The sequence below is a fragment of the Moschus berezovskii genome, chromosome 5, assembly GCF_049115385.1.
Source record: "Moschus berezovskii isolate FMDL1 chromosome 5, NW_MosBer_1.0, whole genome shotgun sequence".
In the NCBI taxonomy this organism is placed as follows: domain Eukaryota; kingdom Metazoa; phylum Chordata; class Mammalia; order Artiodactyla; family Moschidae; genus Moschus; species Moschus berezovskii.
Window position 1 is genome coordinate 102,650,006 of NC_142464.1, and position 22,270 is coordinate 102,672,275.

General features: G+C 42.9%; 1 protein-coding gene across 2 annotated transcripts in view; it reads left to right on the top strand.

The window, feature by feature from the left end:
• FRAS1 (Fraser extracellular matrix complex subunit 1) overlaps window positions 1–22,270 on the top strand; it is a 533,887-nt gene that overhangs the window by 502,029 nt on the left and 9,588 nt on the right. For both annotated transcript variants that reach the window (XM_055434121.2, XM_055434122.2), the window contains 6 exons: window positions 3,018–3,168; window positions 5,034–5,141; window positions 6,938–7,097; window positions 12,619–12,735; window positions 17,802–17,968; window positions 22,051–22,256. In XM_055434121.2, the coding sequence (XP_055290096.2) occupies window positions 3,018–3,168; window positions 5,034–5,141; window positions 6,938–7,097; window positions 12,619–12,735; window positions 17,802–17,968; window positions 22,051–22,256 (909 nt within the window). The remainder of the gene's footprint in view (window positions 1–3,017; window positions 3,169–5,033; window positions 5,142–6,937; window positions 7,098–12,618; window positions 12,736–17,801; window positions 17,969–22,050; window positions 22,257–22,270) is intronic.

Genomic DNA, 22,270 nt, shown 5'->3' on the forward strand with positions numbered 1-22,270 from the left:
GAAGATTCCCCTGGAGAAGGAACTGGCAACCCATTCCAGTATTCTTGCCTGGAAAATCTCATGGACAGAGGACCCTGGTGGGCTACAGTCCATGGGCCCGCAAGGAGTCCAACATGACTAAGCAACTGAGCATGCATATTTTGGAAAGTCAAAAAGGTTTACCTTGATGGGAAGATTATGTCTAAGTCAATGTGTTTACCCCACGTGGGGAAATGAGTTAAAATGACAGACGTTCGCTTTCAGTAGACAAATAAAGCACTGTTGCCCCAAGCATCATGGCAAGTATTTAAAACACCTTGTTGTCATACCTATTGCAAACCTGTGGTTAATAGTCCTTAAACATCAGTAATAAAGAAAGTCTGAGTCGCTCAGTCATGTCCTACTCTTTGTAACCCCATGGGCTCTAGCTTGCCAGGCTCCTCTGTACATGGGATTTTCCAGGCAAGAATATTGGAGTGGGTAGCCATTCCCTTCTCATGGGGATCTTCCCAAATCAGGGATCAAACCTGGATCTCCCACATTGCAGGCAGATGCTTTACCATCTGAGCCACTAGGAAAGCACAACAAAATAAAACATTATAGCAAGAAGTCACAGTTGTAGGAGGCCCATTAATATCAAAGGGACTAGGCTAATGCATCCTCATGGGAAAAACAATTCTAAAGCAGGCGCTACCCAATTTTGAGTAGTTATCTCAATGAACCAAGAAAATCAAATATTTGGTTTTTACTTCAAATCAGGTTTAACCACACTGAAAGAGGGGAACCTACAGAGGGATTTATGCATAATCATTTTAGGAAAGTTTCTTTGATTAAAATTTGGTTCCTTGAGATGCCTCTTGGTTTGTTTAATTCTTATTTTGTATACACTATTCGTTTCCTTGAGATGCCTCTTGGTTTGGTTAATTCTCATTCTGTATACACTATCGCCCTCTACTGAATAAAATTTTAAGGTATTCTGAGGTTCCCTTTGTGCTTCTGCAGTTGCATGACCTACTTTCACTTTCCCAATATGCAAAACTGAGTGATTGGTTCCTTCTTTGGTCCCTCAAAAATTATTATTCTTTCTTCTCCCTAAGTTTAATTATAGTTTTGGATATCTTTATTCAGAATATGCTTAAAAATCACAAAGACAAGAAATTCTTATTATATATGTCCCACTTTTTAAACCAATGCATATATACCACAGAAGTACTTCTTTGCTGTCTGTTTCTTTAAAAATAGATGAAACAAGTGGTATATGGTAGAGTGTACAACTTAAAACCCTCCCTGGTTCATATCTTTCTTTATCAAATAGCGGCAGAATTAGACAAGACTGAACCTCGCTGAACCTCATCTGAAACGGTCACTAGTAATCTCAAGGGAGGACAGCATCTAGCACAAGGTCTGACCCAAAAGAGCTGTGCAGGAAATATTTATAAGAGTTGTTTTTTTTCTAAGGATTAATAAGTAATATGGAGGTTAATGGAGAATAAACAGAAACAGAGGAAAAATAATTTTACCAGTTAGCTAGAAAATTTATGGAGGTTCTGACATCAGCAATGGTGAAATTAGGGCAAGTGTATTTAGTAAAACCTGTACATGAGGGGACAGAACATGATGTGTGATCCAGATAAAATCAGAAAATTTCCCAAAGAAGACAGAGTAAGATTTTCACAAAAGAGTTTTAAGTGCATAAGGAATTAATGGAGCCTTTTGAAGAACTTGGAATCCAACTTTAAATCCCTGACAACTTTGAATATGAAAGAATACTTTGGAAAAATAAAGTTTCAATGTCATAAATATTGATAAAGCATTTGGCTCTTTCCCTTAACTACCCATGGAAACATGTTACATTGTATATTCAAACAAAATTGTATGTAGGTTCTATAACGTATTATCACATTTGGCCAATGACAAAATATAATTGTTTTAAAGTAAGCTTTTTTGTTATAAAGGATATATGTATTTATGACAGAAAATACAGTATACATCTCAAAAATGAATAAACCAACTCCCTCACTCATATACACAGCTTCTCCATGAAGGCTTCTGCTCATATTTTGTTATGTTTCAATCCAAGTTTTGTTAATTGTGTAGTAAATGAAAATAATAGAGCTGAATTAATGGCAATAAAAGAATTCCTTCAGAAAAGTGTTCTCTTAGAAGTATGGTGTGCTGCCTTTTCAAAATTATTTCAACAAAGCATTGAATGAAATAGGAAGTTATCCAACTGTGAGCTGTCCATTGGTAAGTTTCATAGCATGATATCCAAATCCCATGACCTTCTTTCCTATTGAAAAAGGTCTGAGTACTCACTAAGACATCCAAGTCAGCCTCACATTCATCCTAGGATGACGGGCATCCTCCCATTTAGGGTTGTTTTATGCTCTCCTACAGCTCTCTGAAAACTATGGTCAGCCAGGGACTGTATGCTGACAGTAGATCCCAGATCTGCCCAGATCCTTTGCGAATAACTATGATGCCTTAAAAATCTCAACCAAGGCTTCCAGCAAATAATCAGTGGAAGGAGAGCTTCTTGTACTTCAAAAGTGTTTTTAGGGGACTGCCCTGGTGGTCCAGTGGCTAAGACTCCCTGCTCCAAAATGCAGGGGCCCAGGTTCCATCCATATCAGGGCACTAGATCCCCCATGCTCCAACTAAAGATCCCACATGCCTCAACAAAGACTCAACTCAGCCAAAATAAATATATATATAAAAAAAAAGTTAAGTGTTCTTGAGTGTTACCTCCTTGAAAAAGTCTTCTCTGGTTATCTTGTTGAAAGAAGCATCCTGACCACTTCCCACCCCTTTACTTTTCACATTTGTGTATCTCCCCTACTAGACTGTAGGTTCCATAAGGCAGGGATTTTAGTTTTTTCCCACTGCTAAGGACCCAGTTCCTAGCCTGGTGCCTGGCACAATCATGAGCATAAGTGGCTAAATGAGCGAATGAAGACTGAACCGAAATGAGATGCTCATCTCCATCTTCATCCCGGGGAGAAATAACCCTCTCCGTGTGCGCCCCGCTTGCTCGGCAGGTGAGAGACTCGGCTCAGTCCTTCCTGACGGTGCACGTGCCGCTCTACGTGTCCTACATCTACGTGACGGCCCCCAGGGGCTGGGCCTCCTTGGAGCACCACACCGAGATGGAGTTCTCCTTCTTCTACGACACTGTGCTCTGGAGAACAGGTATACTCACTGACATCTTAACAAGTCTTACCTTATGCGCAAGCAACATTTTTTTATTTAAGTATTGAGTTTTAATAGTAGCTGCATTCCTCATCCTGTTGTCCTATATACAGTCAAAGGAGAGCCACATAAAGTATAGAAAGGATACAGATCTGTGGCTTCTGAGAAAGACTGATGTCCATAGATGTTAATGCTGGAAGGCCTCCACCATTATGATAAATTCAGTCCAGGGAGCCAGGGACCCAGAGTAGAGGATGGCAAGTGATAGACTAGTCCCATATTGCCAAACGAGTGTGTGTTCCTTTGGAATATAGTCATGTTCGTTTTCTCCTAGGTAAAAATGATGTGATTCATGTTGTTTAAGGAGAACAGTCTTGAAATCAGATCCACAGAAATGGAGAAATACATCAAGAATAACGTGGGTTACTGTATTCATTTGATATCGAGGTTGCTGTTTTGTTGCATCCTTAAAAGTAGGAATTTTAACCCTACTTTTATTTCAAAGACTGCAATGCTGAATTTTTTCAATCACCTTCACCCCAGGCTTGTCTGTGTTTTTGCTCTCCTTGAGAGGAGGCCCCCCCACAGAGCCTGGATGGGTGCTGACCCTTCAGCTAAGATCCTCAGGCCTCTCTCTTCTGCCTCTCTCCAACCACCTTCTCCCACTGCCACCCCATGAATGTCCCTTAAAACTCCATGATTCTCTCCTCCATTCACTCCAATGGGTCCGAGTTGATTTTTTATATTTTTTTTCTATTTTCGGTGTCTTCTACTTCAAACACAACCCCAAGCTCATTTCCTTTTACTGTATTGCTTCCATTCCTCCTCCTTTCCTGGTGGTGATTTACTTGATTGGAGGCAGTTACTTCATCTGAATAGATTTCTTTAGATGGGGCTTTACTTCTACTAATGGAAAGTACAGGCCTTCCTTCTGTTAAATGGTTTAAGGTCAAATCATTTATTTACATTATATTTCTCATAAGAAATAACCCCAGGGAGTTTTCACAGTCTGGGTCAGATAATTCTTGAGCTGGGGTTTTTTAGCTTTCTTTCCCCCTTCTTTGCTTCCCCTTTAGTTTTTGGCCATACTGAACTCAATGGATGTCATGATTGCAATTGCTCTTATTAAAGCCACTGTGGACTCATGTCCTGTCATGTGTAACTAGCTTTCTACAAGCTAACCTCTTATTCTTTATTGCTTTCAATACGAAATATAGCCACCAGGACATTGGTTATGGTTCTGTTAAGTCCTGAAAGATGTTCTGGTGAGGAAAACAAAATACAGTCTGAAGCAGACATGCTGTAACCACATCCTGGTGTAAAGTTAATAGTAAAAAGGTTTAGGGAACATTTTTTCTGTGCTCTGAAGTGGGACCCTATACCTGCTCTAAAGTGACATCTGCAGGTATAAAGACTATGTCAGAAGAATTGAATTGTGAAAAAGAATCAAATAGAATGAGCTGTCTTACAATGCTGACTGGCACATGTCTCTAAATAGACTGTTGTTGTTCAGTTGCTAAGTCCAACCCTTTGCAGCCCCGCAGACTGCAGCACGCCAGGCTCCCCTGTCCTTCACGATCTCCCAGAGTGTGCTCAAACTCATGTCCATTGAGTCGGTGATGCCATCCAACCATCTTATCCTCTGCCACCCTCTTCTCCTCTTGCCTTCAATCTTTCCTAGCATCAGGATCTTTTCCAAATAGACTCTATGTTCATGCAAGTATGTAAATTTGTCCTAAGTTACATTCAAGTAAGCGTGTGGCTCTACTTAGAGGTGTCCCTGGGGTAACTCATGTGTAAGCTACTACCTGGGAGTTCTTCTCCAAGCCTTCACTTGAATGTTCTGTGTGTGGTTGCCTACCCAGGAATCCAGACAGACAGTGTGCTCTCTGCAAGGCTTCAGATAATAAGGATCTACATTCGAGAGGATGGCCGTCTGGTTATTGAATTCAAGACCCATGCCAAATTCAGAGGTAATATCAGTGCCATTCTTTTCCTCAAGTTTTTTTTTTTTAATTATTACTAAGAAATGTTTAAACATAGAGAAAAGTTGAAAGAATAGACAATGAAGAACAGAGCCAACAATTGTTAACATGTTGCTATGTGCCTGTATGTACACACACACACATATTCCCATTTTTTTTATCACATCATTTGAAGATAAGTTGTAGGCATCATGCCACAGTACCCTAAATACAGTAAGTCCCCTACATACGAACCTTTCAAGATGCATACATGCGTCTAGTTCCAGCAAGAAACCAAAACCTAAACCATCGATGTCAGGCGTGAGTGAAATTGCTGCTTGCCCTCCGTCTCCTATTGCTGACGATCCTTTAGATCTGCCATCTCCCATCTCCTCTCTCTCCTCCAATCAGTAATTCTTTTTGCCTGTTGACTTGACACCAGCTATTTTACTGTACTATTTTCCAAGGTACCGTACTGTAAGCATAAAAATGTTTTCTATGTTTTATGTTTGCATTTTGTGTACTATTTGTGTGGAAAGTATTATAAACCTATTACAGTGCAATACTATATAGCTGATTATTATGTTAGTTGCACACCTAGGCTGACTTCGTTGGATTTAGGAACAAACTGGACTTATGATCACACTTTTGGAACAGAACTCATTCGTATGCAGAGGACTTACTGTACTTCAATAGACACCTCCTGAAACAAGGACCTTCTGTTATACATCACAATAGCATTACTGTGGCCAAGCTATTTCATACCAATCTAATAACATCTAGTTTCTATTTGTGTCCCACAAATGTCTTTTATACCTATTCTTATATTTGTTTATATTTGCTTTGCATCTGTTTATATAAAACAAAAGTGAATCCAATCAAGATCCATACATTCCATTTTGGCTGTTATACCTCTTTAGTCTCTTTTAATATAGAATGAGCCACCCCAGTGGCTCAGTTGGTAAAGAATCTCCCTGCAATGCAGGAGACTTGGGAGGATTCCCTGGAGAAGGAAATGGCAACCCACTCCAGTACTCTTGCCTGGAGAATTCCATGGACAGAGGAGCCAGGCAGGCTATACAGTCCGTGAGATCGCAGAGTCAGACACGACTGTGTGACTAATTTTTACTTTTTTATTTTTTCAATATAGAATAGTTTCCCTACTTTTATTTATTCATGACACTAAATGACTATACTTTAAAAGAGTGGAGGTGTCTTGCTGAGTAATCCTTACCTTTTTAAGGATGTTTACAATTGCCTCCTTCCACAAAGGACTTGAGTGGCCCTAAATGAGATTTTTAAAATCTGAAATGGAATGGCAGTCCACTCCAGTATTCTTGCCTGGGGAATCCCATGGACAGAGGAGCCTGGTGGACTACAGTCCATGGGATGGCAAAGAGTTGGACACTACTGAGCAACTAACACTACTATTTATGAACTACTGAGATCTTTCTACCTCCAAGAAACATGCTGGTTAGAGTTCAAAGCTAAGTGTGTTCAATGTTCATTGTCACATAAGTACTCATATTATTGTGAATATGCTCATTAGTGCCATTTCTACAAGGCACATTCATTATTATTTGTAAATATATGTGACCCTAACAACGATCATGGGTAGGGTGATAGACTGAGGTGAGAGGCCATGCTGTCCCACCCAGTGTGGGATATATTCTCAGAACCAAGTGGGTAGGTATAACCTTGATTTTTTTCTATAGAAGAATATTAATTTAGTTTCAAGACTTTTGTAGGAGATTGACCACAAACAAACTTACAAATAAGTGTCTGTGTGTTTCCCCTTGAAATAGGTCAGTTTGTGATGGAGCACCACACCCTCCCTTATGTGAAATCATTCATACTGACTCCAGACCACCTCGGAGGAATTGAATTTGACCTGCAGCTCCTATGGAGTGCTCAGACTTTCGATTCTCCTTATCAACTCTGGCGAGCTACAAGCTCTTATAACAGGTGAGTACAGAATGGAGTTCAGGGGTAAATCTGAAATGTTTTCTGTTTCTTTAAGGGCTTTTCTTCAAAAGCTAGAAGAAAACTTTTAAAACTTTTCTATTTTAAAAGTGGGATAGACAGAAGTAGCCATCTGGCAACTAGAGAAACAGATGTAGCTCAGATCAGTTTCTGATGTATAAATTGGACCAGGATCACCCTTATTTCAAGAGTAAGAATAGCCAGGGTGCACATCAATTTTTCTCACATCACATTGGCCAGAACTTAGTCACATGGCACATCTACCTGCAAAGGAAGCTGGGAAATGTGTCCAACTAATATCTTTTCAGTTCAGTTCAGTCACTCAGTCGTGTCTGACTCTCCGCGACCCCATGAATCACCGCATGCCAGGCCTCCCTGTCCATCACCAACTCCCGGAGTACACTCAAACTCATGTCCACAGAGTCGGTGATGCCATCCAGCCACCTCATTCTCTGTCGTCCCCTTCTCCTCCTGCCCCCAACCTTTCCCAGCATCAGAGTCTTTTCCAGTGAGTCAACTTTTCGCATGAGGTGGCTAAAGTATTGCAGTTTCAGCTTTAGCGTCAGTCCCTCCAATGAACATCCAGGATTGATCTCCTTTAGAATGGACTGGTTGGATCTCCTTGCAGTACAAGGGACTCTCAAGAGTCTTCTCCAACACCACAGTTCAAAAGCATCGATTCTTCGGCAATCAGCTTTCTTCACAGTCCAACTCTCACATCCATACATGACCACGGGAAAAACCATTGCCTTGACTAGACGGACCTTGGTTGGCAAAGTAATGTCTCTGCTTTTTAATATACTATCAAGGTTGGTCATAAATTTCCTTCCGAGGAGCAAGCGTCTTTTAATTTCATGGCTGCAATCAGCATCTGCAGTGATTTTTGAGCCCAAAAAAATAAAGTCTGACACTGTTTCCACTGTTTTTCCATCTATTTCCCATGAGGTGATGGGACCAGATGCCATGATCTTTGTTTTCTGAATGTTGAGCTTCAAGCCAACCTTTTCACTCTCCTCTTTCACTTTCATCAAGAAGCTTTTGAGTTCCTCTTCACTTTCTGCCATAAGGGTAGTGTCATCTGCATATCTGAGGTTATTGATATTTCTCCCGGCAATCTTGATTCCAGCTTGTGCTTCTTCCAGCCCAGCATTCCTCATGATGTACTCTGCATATAAGTTAAATAAGCAAGGTGACAATATACTACCTTGACGTACACCTTTTCCTATTTGGAACCAGTCTGTTGTTCCATGTCCAGTTCTGACTGTTGCTTCCTGACCTGCATACCGGTTTCTCAAGAGGCAGGTCAGGTGGTCTGGGATTCCCATCTCTTTCAGAATTTTCCACAGTTTATTGTGATCGACACAGTCAAAGGCTTTGGCATAGTTGATGAAGCAGAAATAGATGTTTTTCTGAAACTCTCTTGCTTTCTCCATGATCCAGCGGATGTTGGCGATTTGATCTCTGGTGCCTCTGCCTTTTCTAAAACCTGCTTGAACATCTGGGAGTTCACGGTTTACATACTGCTGAAGTCTGGCTTGGAGAATTTTGAGCATGATCTTAGTATAATAAAGAAATTTTATTTCGGTGATCACAACCAGTACAAAATCCAGGATCACTAGTTATCAGGTTCAGATGTCACCCTTTACAATTCAATATCCTGTAAAATAAATAACAAGATTTAGCCTTCTCCTACACCCGATATAGAGGTAGAATGAGATTGGAATAAATACAGTCAGCTATTCCATTTGTAAAAGGAAAGAACAGGACAAACAAAATGAAAACTTTTACCATTAAAAGAATAATGGAACCTATAGTAAATATTGTTAGCCCCATTTTGTAGGTCATGAAATTAATACCTATCTTTAGCATGAAAGCCTTATTATTTATTTTCAATTAAAAAGTGGCAAATTGTCTTAAGAATAATTTTTTAAAATTTTATTTTAGTTATAAATGTTTGGTCTTATATCAGATTTTCCTTGTACATCCTGATTCCTTTGATATCAATATATAACAAAATAACCTTTATTGTGCTTCCTAGAACCTCATGAGATTGTGCATGTACTTGTCCCAATTTATAGACAGAGAAGTGGTCCTCTTTAAACCCTTTGCTGACTTCCCACTGCTTACCAAATGAAGTCCAGCTCTTTGAGCAGGACCCATATCCTTCCCTCTAAGCCTCGCCTCAAACCCAGCCTTCTAAGCACGTGTGTTCCCAGCCTCTGAATCCAACAGCCCATCCATACCTCTTTGCTTTTATAATCCACCTACCCTTCATGCTCCTTTCCTCCTGCACATCTCAAACTCCTCTGAGCTCCAGCTCAGATACCAACCCTTCCGAGACACCTTGGCTGACTCTCCATGCTGTGTTAGAATCTCCTCCTCCTGGTTTGCGTGCTGTTCCAGCTTTTACTGTAACACAGCTCAGCATATTATAATGCTCTGAGTCCCATTTCCATTAGATTGTGAGCTTTTCAAGGGTAAGCTCCAGAACTGCATGTTTTAGCACACATTAGTTCCTGGATAAGCATCCTTTTTGAGCTAACATTTGCGGTAAGGAGATTAAATCCATAGATAAATAGTAAAGCAAAGAATAACACCAAGCGTTCTGTGCTGTGTACACTGTGAGCCATGCCGAGCACTCAGACCACAGCTACTTAGGGTTGGGAGACCATAGTGGCTGGGGACTGACCGAGGCTTCTCGGGGAGGCTGAGCAACCGATGGGAGACTTCTAGTTTTCAGAAAAGAGGGGCAAAGAACCACAGGATTAAAAACCTGCCTCCAGACTGTGTTGGGTATATTTGTAGGAATAGTCAGGAAATTGACCTAACTCATATTCAGGGTGGGAAACACAGGACTACAGCCTGGGGAGACCATGCCATTTGTCTTGCATTCATTTGTTCAATAGATATTTATTGAACTTTTACTAAGAATACATCGGTGGACAAAATAAAAATCTCTGCACCCACAGGTAGACATAATGAATGAGGACAGTATCACATGTTAGAAGGTGATGTTGTTGTTGTTCAGTTGCTAAGGCTTGTCCAACTCAGCACTATGGAAGAATAAAAGGTCAAGAGCAGGGTAAGGGGAATCAGGAGTGGGAGACATTGTAATTTTGTTGATTAGGAGGTTCAGCCTCGGCCTTATTAAGAAGGTACATTTGAGCAAAGACTTGAAGGAAACAAGGGAGCTCACTATGCAGGTTATCTGGGGGAAGGGGTTCCTGGCAAACTTCCAGAGTTTGACAAAATTTCGGTGGCTGGAATGGAGTGGATGAAGAGGGTAACAAGAGACAGGGTCAGGCTGCTGTGGAGCCTTGAAGGCCAGTGTGTGGACTTTTTCACTCTAGTGCAACAGGAGCCACTACAGGTTCGAGGGGAGGAACACTAGGATCTGGCCTTTTTGTTTTAATCGGAATACAATAATTTTACAATGTTGGATTCGTTTCTGCTGTACAGCAAAGTGAACCAGCCACACCTATACATATATCCCTTCTTCCTTGGCTTTCCTTCCTGTTTAACCCATCTACCCCACTTAAAAATGGGTTTAACCCATTTCCCATCTACCACAGAACACTGAGTAGAGTTCCCTAAGCTATACAGTAGGTTCTCATTAGTTATCTATTTTATATGTAGTATCAATAGTGCATATATATCAATCCCAGTCTCCCAACTCATCCCATCCCGTCCCTATCTTCCCTTGTTATCCATGCATTTGTTTTCTACATCTCTGTCTCTGTTTCCACTTTGCAATGGCCTGACTTTTGGAAAGCAGGAGTCAGGCATGGACAGTTCTGCCTAATTAAGTACTGCTATTGAGCGACTTCCCGTTCACTTTTCACTTCCATGCATTGGAGAAGGAAATGGCAACCCACTCCAGTATTCTTGCCTGGAGAATCCCAGGGAAGGGGGAGCCTGGTGGGCTGCCGTCTGTGGGGTCGTACAGAGTTGGACACAACTGAAGCGACTTAGCAGCAGCAGCAGCAGCATTGAGAGCTACTCTTCACATTACACAGGTCAGTTTTTGTGTAATTCAAAGATAGTATACAAGATCTCATTTCCTGCTGGTTCCAGCTTTGGAGGAAGATAAGGATCCAGTGAAAAGACTGCAGACATGCAGACCTACAGGCATACAAACTTCCAGGGCACAAAGTGGCTTAGAAACTAAACCCTGAATGTTTGCCTGGTTTGTCTAAAATTGTCCAACCATGGCAGAAGCAAAGCAAGGGCAGGGTTAGACTGTCTCCCCATTTCCAGCCTGGGCCATCTCACTAAACTGACTCCAGGCTGTGTCCTGAAAGTTGTATTTATTTATTTATCTATTAAGTGTGTTAGTTGTGTCCAACTCTTTGCAACTCCATGGACTGTAGCCTGCTGGGCTCCTCTGTCCATGGAATTCTTCAGGCAAGAATACTGGAGTGGGTAACCAATCCCTTTTCCAGGGGATCTTCCTGACCCAGGGATCGAACTCAGGTCTCCTGCATTGCAGGCAGATTCTTTACCGGCTGAGTCACCAGGGAAGTTGGCTATTTATTTATGTTTACTAAATCTTTGCTATCGCTTTACGAATAAATAGACACAAATAATGCCAAAGAAATGGTCAAAGAAGAAACATGGAGAAAGTGAGGACTGATCACAAATCACACTAGTTAGAATTAAGATTCACAGCCCTGAGCTCCTCATTCAATGGATGGCAGCCTCCCAAGGCCCTTGAAGAATCTTCCTGCCACTTGTGGCTGTCTGGCTGCCTTTCAGGCAGCCTGCCAGGGGCTGGGCTGCTGGATGACAAGTGTGGGAGATGAAGTAGTGAGGGCTACCAAGGCTCTGTGCTCTCAGGGTCACGACCTACAGAATCTCATGCCCCACTGTAAACACAGAAATTCCCAGCAAGTCATCTCCGATGAGAAGTGATGTTGTTCTTCAACTTCATTTAAAGGATGAGGGTTTGGGAGAGAAGTCCTGAAACTGAATGCTAATGAAGTGGGGGTGGCAGCCGTCTCTGGAGTGGGGTTAGTTAACCCCCAGGCCTTCACTACCTTTTCAATCAGAGCAGCAGCAGTAGCTGGCTCGGTCACATCTCAGTAAACGAAAGTTTTTGCAGTCCAACACGTGTAACAGGGTGTCAGTCAGCAAGAAACACTAAACAGATGTCAAGTCAGTTTCACAGGGGTGTAAAAAGATGTGGCCAGGTCTATTTTGCCCTCATTGGAGCCTTTTAGACTTTTATCAACAGTGTGCCTTTCTCAGCATTTCTCATGGAAAGGACTTGAATAAATGAAAAGAACTCTATTTAACACCTCTGGTTAGTACTCTGAAGTGTGTTAGAACAATCACAAGTGTGATGAATTCCTGAAAATCGTGTCTGCAGACTCCTGAAGTTCTTGGTTGGATGCTGAGCACAAGTATCATCTGAAAACTTGTCTACTGAAGTCAGGGTGTTTCTGCATAAGTAAATAATCTCTAAATCCACCTCTCTAACCATAATCTGCCTGCGTGTTTCCAGGAAGGATTACTCCGGGGAGTACACCATCTACCTGATCCCTTGCACGGTGCAACCCACACAGCCATGGGTGGACCCAGGAGAAAAGCCTCTGGCCTGCACTGCACACGCCCCAGAGAGGTAGGGAGAGAGGATTGATCCTCACTATTTGTGAACTTACCTACTCACTGACATTTATTTGTAACCCCGAATCCAGTTTTCGTGGTACTATCCTGATCGTTCCCTGACCTGCAGAGTGATGAAACAGCGGCCATCTGAGCCATATTCCCAGCTCAGATTTCTCATCCTGTGAACAAGTGGCCCTTTTGCAGTCCATTTGCTGCCAGGTTTATCAAATTTTTGTCCCTCATATTGGTGATTTTGCTGTTTAAAATGGCTCCCCAGCAGAGCGCCGAAGTGCTGTCTTGTTTCCTACATACAAGAAGGTGGTGATGAGCCAAATGGAGTGTTAAATGAGCTTCATTCAAGCATGAACTTCAGTGCCATCACTATGAGTTTTATGCTAAGGAATCAACAGTACATATCAAGTAAGGTGTCTTTAGACAGAAACACGCATAAAACAGAGTTAGGTATTGATCACTGATAAAAATGTTGAAAGCAGAGGCTGCGGGAACTTGACCCCTGATTTCCCCCCAGGGGCAGCTGTTCACAATTCATTCATTCCGTGTTCATTGCAGCTTTATAGAATGTAACTACCATGAATAAGAAGAATCAAACTGTCCATCAGCCTATCCCCACCTCTGACCTGAGCCTGTCCTCGTGCCGATGTTCATTCACTCGGCCCGTATTTATTCAGCTCTTATTGTGTCCTTGGCTCTAGTCTCAGCATGGAGACTCTAGCAGAGGATTAAAAGTCACCTCTGCTCTCAAGCAGTGCATATAGTATAGTGCCGCCTTTCTAGGAGCTGAGCAGAGTGACTGGAAAACGTTTCAGAGAGAAGGCACTGAAAACAGAATCTGACATTATCATTAAGAGAAGATGGTTTGGAATGTGACTTTCAAATTAAGAGTCTGAGACTTGGCCATTGGATTTGGCCACGCAGAATTCGTCCATAATCTTCATAAAGGTTCGGTTCAGTGGACTGAGGAGGATGAGGCCTGATTAGATTGGGTTCAAGAGAGAGAGGCAAGAACGTGGAGATAAAAGGGACAAAGCAATGCTGAAGGAGTTTTGTTATAAAAGGTTTCAGATAGAGGGGCATTAGTGGGAAGAGATGAAGGATCAAAGGAGGTTTTGTTTGTGTGTGTTTTAGGTGCAAAATATTTCAGGATGTTTGTGTGCTGGTGAGAATAGCCCTACTGGTCTATTGGGGGAAACAGACAATGCAGTGGGAAGAGGGAAGATGTGCAGAGATAAGTCCTCGAGTGGAACAGGGGACAGACATGCGGGGATGGGCCAGCCTTAGCCAGAAGCACAGACACTTCATCTACTAAGACAGGAAGGCAGGCACAGTCTATGGATACAGGTGAAGGGAAAATTAGTAGGTTGGGAGGGTAAGGATGACCAAGGAGACATCTGATTGAGTCTGTTTTCTCCGTGAAATGAGAAGTCAAGCATAGCTGGAAGTAAGGAACAGTGAGGTTTGAGAAGAGAGGAGGACGTGAAATAGAGTCGTCTCTGAGAATGGAAAGTAAGTATGATAGAGTGTTATAGACACAGCGGATCAGCAGTGCTGAGGGCCCTACTGAATTTTTTTTTTTTTCCCAAAAAGACATTTATTAATTTGTTGGCTGCATTGGGTCACAGTTGCAGCTCAGGGGATCTTTCGTTTCAGAGCACGGACTTCTCTCTAGTCGTGGGATGTGGACTTAGTTGCCTGGAGTAATGTAGGATTCCCTGACCAGGGATCGAACCTGCGTCCCCTGCATTGGGAGGCAGATTCTTAACCCCTGGACCACCAGGGAAGTCCCTGAATTGTCTTTAAATTACCATTAAATTACTTATTAATGTAAGATGACTAGTATGTATTTAAAGCACATACAATTTTATCGATTTTGACATACTGTGAAATATCACCACAATTAAGATAGTGGTGATGTCTTTAAAAAGTTTCCTCATGACCCTTTGGTATCCCCCCTCCCATCTCCTCCCCACACCCAACCCCCTCAGTATCTACTGATCCTTCTGTCATTACAGATAAGCTTGCATTTTCTACTAATTTATGTCAGTGGCATCACACAATACGAATTCTTTTTCTCTGACTTCTCCTGTTCGACATGATTATTTTGACTCACTCATGGTTGTGTGTGTCAGTAGCTTGTTCCTGTTGCTGAGCTGTATGCCTTGGTGAGCACACACTACAGTTTGTTTATCAAATCAGTTAGTTGATGGACATTTGGATTATTTCCAGTTTGGGCTGTTATAAATAAAGTTGCTATAAACATACATAGATAAGCCTTTATATGGACACATGCTTTCTGTTTTCTTGTGTAAATACCTAGGAGTGGAGTGGCTGGATTCTGTGGTATGTTTAACTTCTTATGAAACTGGCACACTGTTTTCCAAAGTGTTTATAAATGTGTAACTGTGTGTGTATCCCCACCATGAGTGTGTCAGTTTTCCAGGTCTTCTGCATCCTGGTAAATGTGGTTGAAGAATTAATGAGTGGGATTAAAAGAGGTGAGCTGGAAAGATAGGAAGTGGTAAGTAGAGAGTGAGACGTTTGAAAGTGAGGTTTTATGGAGGAGGTGCCTAGTAGGACGGTGGAGCACAGATGGCTGCAGTGGAGAGGAGCACGTGCTCTTTGGAGGTGAAGACATCAAGGAACTGAGAGGTTAGGGGGGTAGATGTTTCATCCATTGAAATCATTGAGACTGAGGGAGGGTCCTGGAGAATCCCATGGACAGAACAGCCTGGTGGGCTACAGTCTGTGGGATGGCAAAGAGTCAGACATGACTAAGCAACTAATACTACTACTACTTACCTCGTATTAACTTCTACATGGTTTTGCATATTTTTGAACTTTATATAAAATTTTCAGACTGCATGATTCTCTCTGTGGCTTTTTCTTTTCCCTCTCAGTGAATCATCTGTTGATTCATAAGTGAAATCAGCACAAATGTTGATCCATGTAGCTGCTGTTTGTCTTTCACTGCATTAAGGTAGTCTCCATAGGAATTGCCCCCAATGTATTTGACCACTCTGGCTTATAATCCCAGATTCTATTACTCCATGTGTCTCTATGTGTCTCTTAGTTAACGTGTGTGAGAAGTTTCTCCAGGGTAGGTGCTGGATGTTTTTTTTTTTTGAGAAGAGAGAGGAATAATGCTTTGAAATGGCAAAAGGAGCAAAAAGTCATTAGCCACACTTCTAGTCCCAGAGTTGGTGAATGTGGAAGTCTGCAGGGTGAAGAGTATTGTTGGGTGTACTGAGGCGTTGGGGTTGGATGTCCTTGTCTTACATCAGGGAGATCCTTACCTGTGGGTTCCCCATTATTCCCAGGGTGATCCTCCTTAGGCCTAACTGTGCATTTGATTATCTCCACATCTTTTGATATGGCTTTGTATGGATGCAATAGGACTCCAAGACATACACAAATATCTAGTCTGACTCAGGAAATTCAGACTTAATTCAAAAGAATTGTGTCTCCTGTTAGGCCTATTTTTGTGAGGTCATTATAACCTTGTAAATTATGATCATCACCATCTCAATCTCATTATTCATCCTTTTTAATCAATAAGTATTTATCCAGCATCTTATGGCCTGACACTGTGTAGATTCTGGTAATACCAACATCAACAGGAAAAACCTATTTCCCTGAGTCAGGTAAATGAAGTCTTGGTACAATGAATAGTTATATCAAAGCTGTTAAAACAGTCAGCCCTGCTTTGTGTGGGTTTCTCCTGTACCCCAAACTCCTTCTACACCTCAGCCCTCTCAAATCTACCCCCAGAGCAGTTCAGTTAAAAGTAAGGAATGGTCAGATGGACTCAGTTGGAAGAATAAAGCGTTGAAATGACCACTTGTGCATTGCTCAGTTGTTGTTCAGTTGCTAAGTCGAGTCTGATTCTTTGCTTCTCCATGAACTGCAGTATACCAGGCTTTCCTGTCCTTCACTGTCTCCCAGAGCTTGTTCAAACTTGTGTGCATTCAGCCAGTGATGCCTTCCAACCGCCTCATCCTCTTGTGCATTGTTCTTTAACAAATATGTGTGTTAGGAACTTGGCTAGCATCAAAGGTACAGTGGTGAGCGGATAGATACGGGCTATGACCCTATGGAAATTGTAATGGATGAATCAGACGTTGATCACACATTTAAATAGAATAGCAAGCCACAATAAGTACTATGAAAAAAAAAAAAACTTCACAGTGTATTGAGAACAAATGATAAGAGATCTGACCCAGCCTGGGAGGGAAGAGAAAGAAAATAAGCTTCCTAGAAAAAGTGGTGTTTGAGATCTGTAGAGTAAGAGTTCTCTAGGCAACAGGTCGTAGCAGACAAGGAGGGAGCATTCCAGTAGGTTTGTCAAGGTCAAAGTCAGAAAACTAAATTCATTACCACTAATCTCAATTTGAACCTCAGGGCTTTCCAGAATGAGAGGGCCAGGAAAAAGCAAAGAGTGTTGAAGAGTCGAAAGACCAATTAGATTATTCCTGCTCCAAAGAGCAGATGAACCTCATGAGAACTTGAACTAAATAAAGTCTCTTGCCTGTCAGTTCAGTTCAGTTCAGTTGCTCAGTTGCGTCCCACTCTTTCCAACCCCATGGACTGCAGCATGCAGGCCTCCCTGTCCATCGCCAACTCCCAGAGTTTACTCAAACTCATGTCCATTGAGTCGGTGATGCCATCCAACCATCTCATCCTCTGTTGTCCCTTTCTCCTCCTGCCTTCAATCTTCCCCAGCATCAGGGTCTTTTCCAATGAGTCAGTTCTTTGCATCAGGTAGCCACAGTATTGGAGTTTCAGCTTCAGCGTCAGTCCTTCCAATGAATATTCAGGACTGATTTCCTTCAGGATCAGGATGGACTGGTTTGATCTCCTTGCAGTCCAAGGGACTCTCAAGGATCTTCTCCAACACCACAGTTGAAAGGCATCAATTCTTCCGTTCTTGCCTGTACCCATCTCTTTATTCACTAAATGTTTTAGCACCTACAGCAAAGTGCAGGGTGGGAACAGGAGGGCAGCCCAAATGACTGATGAAAAATCAATCCTACTCTCAAGGAGCTCTTGTTTTTCTGCATTTAGATTCCTGATACCCATTGCATTCCAGCAGACCAACCGCCCTGTCCCTGTTGTATATTCGCTCAATACTGAATTTCAGCTCTGCAACAACGAGAAGGTGTTCCTAATGGACCCCAACACTTCTGATATGTCACTGGCAGAAATGGATTACAAAGGAGCCTTCTCTAAAGGTAAGCGTTCCCTTCACCCAAAGACAGAGACTCCGCTGGACTTCAGAAGCTATTGGATAGGTCTCCTAGCATCTCTGCTTGTCGGCTTTTAGTCAGCTCTCCCAGGAATAGTCCCCCAGGGCTGGTTCCAGGGCAGCCAGGGTTTAGTCAAGGAACAGATTCATATTCTTCCTTCGGGTTATTTCAAAATAAGATCACATTCTTTGTGCTATAATAATCAGCGATGTGATGAGTGTGAAAGTGCTGATGAAGTCGTAAGAACACAGGGGCTTCCAGCCAGATTCTAATGCATTGTCTAACTTTGGGTGAATTGCTTCATCTCTCAGTTCCTGAGATTGCAGTGTGACTGCCTACCAGCCTCAAAGCTATGCCAAACATCCATGTCTTTTCAGCAGGCTTTCTCTGCTTGAAATGGTTCCTTTGCCCTCCTCTTCTCCAGATACAGCTCCCTTGACTTTCTTCTCCCTCGAGTCTCTATCTAAATGCTAACCTCCTTAAAGAGACTTGCTTTGACCATATCAGTCAATCTAATATAGGTTTTCATATCTTTCACTTTCACTAAATGTTGTTCATTTTTTATAGTACTTGTCACAATTTTTAATATCGTATTCCTTTACTTATTTATTGCCTCTCTCTCCCACTAGAACACAGATTGTGATTAAGTATCAAATTTTCATGTCATGCCACCAATGCCTAGGTGCTCAATAAATATTTGTTGAATGAATAAACTATAGATAAAGCAACCCATTATCTTTCCTTCCAGTTTCTCTCTTCCGCCTTTTTCTTACTTGTAATCTTTTACTCATATCCGAGTTTCTTTTTCTCTCATCCTAAAAACATATGCCGTAAGAGAAAATCTCTCTTCCCTATCTCTCACTCAAACTTCAGCCCACTTGTCCTCCTTTTCTTTCCTCGGAGAATCTTCCTGAAGGAGTGGTGAACACACACTGTCCCCACGGCCCTTCCCCCCAGTCACTCCTGCGTCATCTGCTGCAGACTGGCTTTGCCCTGCCACAGCTCAGAATTCTCTCTTGTCACTGATACCAAACCTATGGGTTCTGACACCTTGATCGGTTTCCTTTGCACCAGCCTCAGCTGACGCCATCTCGCCTTTCTGACCACGTCCCACTCTCTGGCCCTCCGTCCTCTGGCCTGCCGGTACTGCTGTCTCCACATGCCATGCTTGGCTCCTGTTCTCACTTCAGTGCTCCTCCAGTCACCCCCATGACTTGGCTCCTCCCTGTCCCCTGAACCTCCTCACCTCCTGCTGCTCCACAGCCGCTCCATGCAGATTAACCTTGTCTCTGGTCTCTTCTGAGCTTCTCTTCCACACCTCCACACACAGACTGAAACCACCAAACCTCTCCAGGTGACGGCATTCAGATACCTTGTGGTCACTGTTCCATTGCTCAGTCACGTCTGACTCTTTGCAGCCCCATGGACTGCAGCACGCCAGGCCTCCCGTCCTTCACTATCTCCCTGAGTTTGCTCAAACTCATGTCCGTTGCATTTGAGCAGACTCAAATGATGCCACTCAGTGATGCCATCCAACCATCTCATCCTCTGTCCCCCACTTCTCTTCCTGCCCTCAATCTTTCCCAGCGTCAGGGTCTTTTCCAGTGAGTCAGCTCGTCGCATCAGGTGGCCAAAGTATTGGAGCTTCAGTTGAGCATTAGTCCTTCCAATGAATATTCAGGACTGATTTCCTTTAGGATTGACTGGTTTGATCTCCTTGCTGTCCAAGGGACTCTCAAGAGTCTTCTCCAATACTACAGTTTGAAAGTATAAATTCTTTGGTGTTCAGCCTTCTTTATGGTCCAAATCTTACATCCATACATGACTACTGGGAAAACCATAGCTTTGACTATATGGACCTTTGTTGGCAAAGTGATGTCTCTGCTTTTTAATACTGTCTAGGTTTGTTATAGCTTTTCTTAAGATGTCTGGAACTGGACTCATCTCCCCCCAGAAATGTTCCTCTTACTTCACTGCCCCGCTGACTGCATCAGCCAGCTCCAGGTGGCCAGCCAAAGATCTCAGGGCTAACCTCTACTTCTCCCTTACCTCCTGTACCCCATCCCTGATGGTAATAAGATGACTGGTCCCAACTCTCAGGCATTTCTTGCCTTCAGCCCCTTTGTTGTTGTTTAGTCTCTCAGCTGTGTCCGACTCTTTGTGACCTCATAGACCATAGCCCACCAGGCTCCTCTGTCCGTGGGATTCTCCAGGCAAGAATCCTGGAGTGGGTTGCCATTTCCTTCTCCAGGGGATCTTCCTGACCCAGGGATTGAGCCTACATCTCCAGCATTGGCAGGTGGATTCTTTACCACTGAACCACCAGGGAAACCCTCAATCCCCTTGCCTCACTGCTATATTTTGTTCATTTGTTGTTTTTACCATTTTTTAAATTGGATTATCGTTTCTTTGCAACGATGTGATGAATTGGCAGGCTGGGACTGACATACATACTCACTGCTATATTTGGACACCTGTTTCCTGCTAGAGCATCACAATAACGCCCTACTTGTACCTTTAGTCTCTTAGTCATTATTCTCCATGTTTCTAAACTCCAGGTGTGTTGATATTAAGTCCGTATTGAAAACATTCCAGGGACTTCCCTGGTGGTCCAGTGCTTAGGACACTGTGTTTCCACTGCAGGGGGGCACAGGTTCCATCCCTGGCTAGGGAACTAGGATCCTACATGCCGTGTTGAATAGCCAAAAACCTTTTTGTGTTCCCTATTATTCCTGCACTCAAGTCCAGAGTCTCAACACTGTTAATCAATTTTCCCAGAGCCCCTCCTCCCCCGCACCTCCGCTCCCATCGCTGGCCTGCCTGGTGCCACAGTAAATGCTCTGATGCGCATTCTGAGTCAGACGGATTTGTGCTCACATCCTCCTCCCGCTTGTCACAGATACGAAATGGACAAGTTGTTTAACATAGGGGCACTAATTGAACCCATCTCTTAGGCTCTTGGGAGGATTAAATAAGATACTGTAGGTAAAGAATTTGATGTCCTAGGCAGGAACTAAGAAAAAGTAACTACACCAGGACTGGTCCCCTTCCAGCATTCCGTATTTTGTACATGGACTTGCTTTCTTTCACCTAGGATGCTCTCCAGCATCTCCCTCCCCACTCAGATACCCCAGCTGACCACTCATGGTTCAGGATACAGCTCAAATGTCATCTCCTCTTTATGCCTTTCCATAGCAGAGAAGGCAATGGCAAGCCACTCCAGTACTCTTGCCTAGAAAATCCCATGGATGAAGGAGCCTGGTAGGCTGCAGTCCATGGGGTTGCTAAGAGTGAGACACGACTGAGCGACTTCACTTTCACTTTTCACTTTCACACATTGGAGAAGGAAATGGCAACCCACTCCAGTGTTCTTGCCTGGAGAATCCCAGGGAGGGGGGAGCCTGGTGGGCTTCCATCTATGGGGTCACACAGAGTCGGACACGACTGAAGTGACTTAGCAGCAGCATAGCGCTCTCCAGGCAGATTTTTGTGCTATGCGCTCCTTGTCAGCTCTATGCTCATTTGATATTGTTTACACCTTCCTCTGTGGTGAGGTAACAGTATCGTGTGGGGGTTAACAGTGTGGGTTTTTCAAACCAAGCACCTTTGACTTTGAATCCCACCCTCACCACTCGGTGACTTTGTGACCTTGAACAAATCACCTCAACACTCAATGTCCTCATCTATAAAATTGTGAGCACCTCCTGAGTTCTCCCATGGGAAGGACTTAGTAAAGTACCTCGCCAGGAGTATGAGTTCAATAAATGTTAGCTGCTTTTAGCAATTGCTTCGCTTGTATTTCTGCCCTCTTAGTTGTATCTCACTCACCTTTGTATCTCGTGCACGTAAGGGAATGCTTGCCCTACCCTAAATACTTCAGGAACATTTACTGATTAAAGGAAACAATGCATGAATCAATGTGTATTTTAGGGGCACATGGACCCCACAGCTCTTCATAGAAAGGTACTTTTGATTCTGAAGAAGCGTGTTAAAGCCTTCCTATCCTTGACACCTTTTTTCCCTCTTTCTTAAAGTCTGACCTAATTAATGCCTTGCAATCTTTTCAGGTCAAATCCTCTATGGCCGAGTACTTTGGAATCCAGAGCAAAACCTTAATTCTGCTTACAAGCTCCAGCTGGAGAAGGTCTATCTTTGTACTGGGAAGGATGGCTACGTGCCTTTCTTTGATCCCACAGGGACCATCTACAATGAAGGGCCACAGTATGGATGCATTCAGCCAAACAAACATCTGAAACACAGATTCCTGCTTCTGGTATGCTGTTTGTG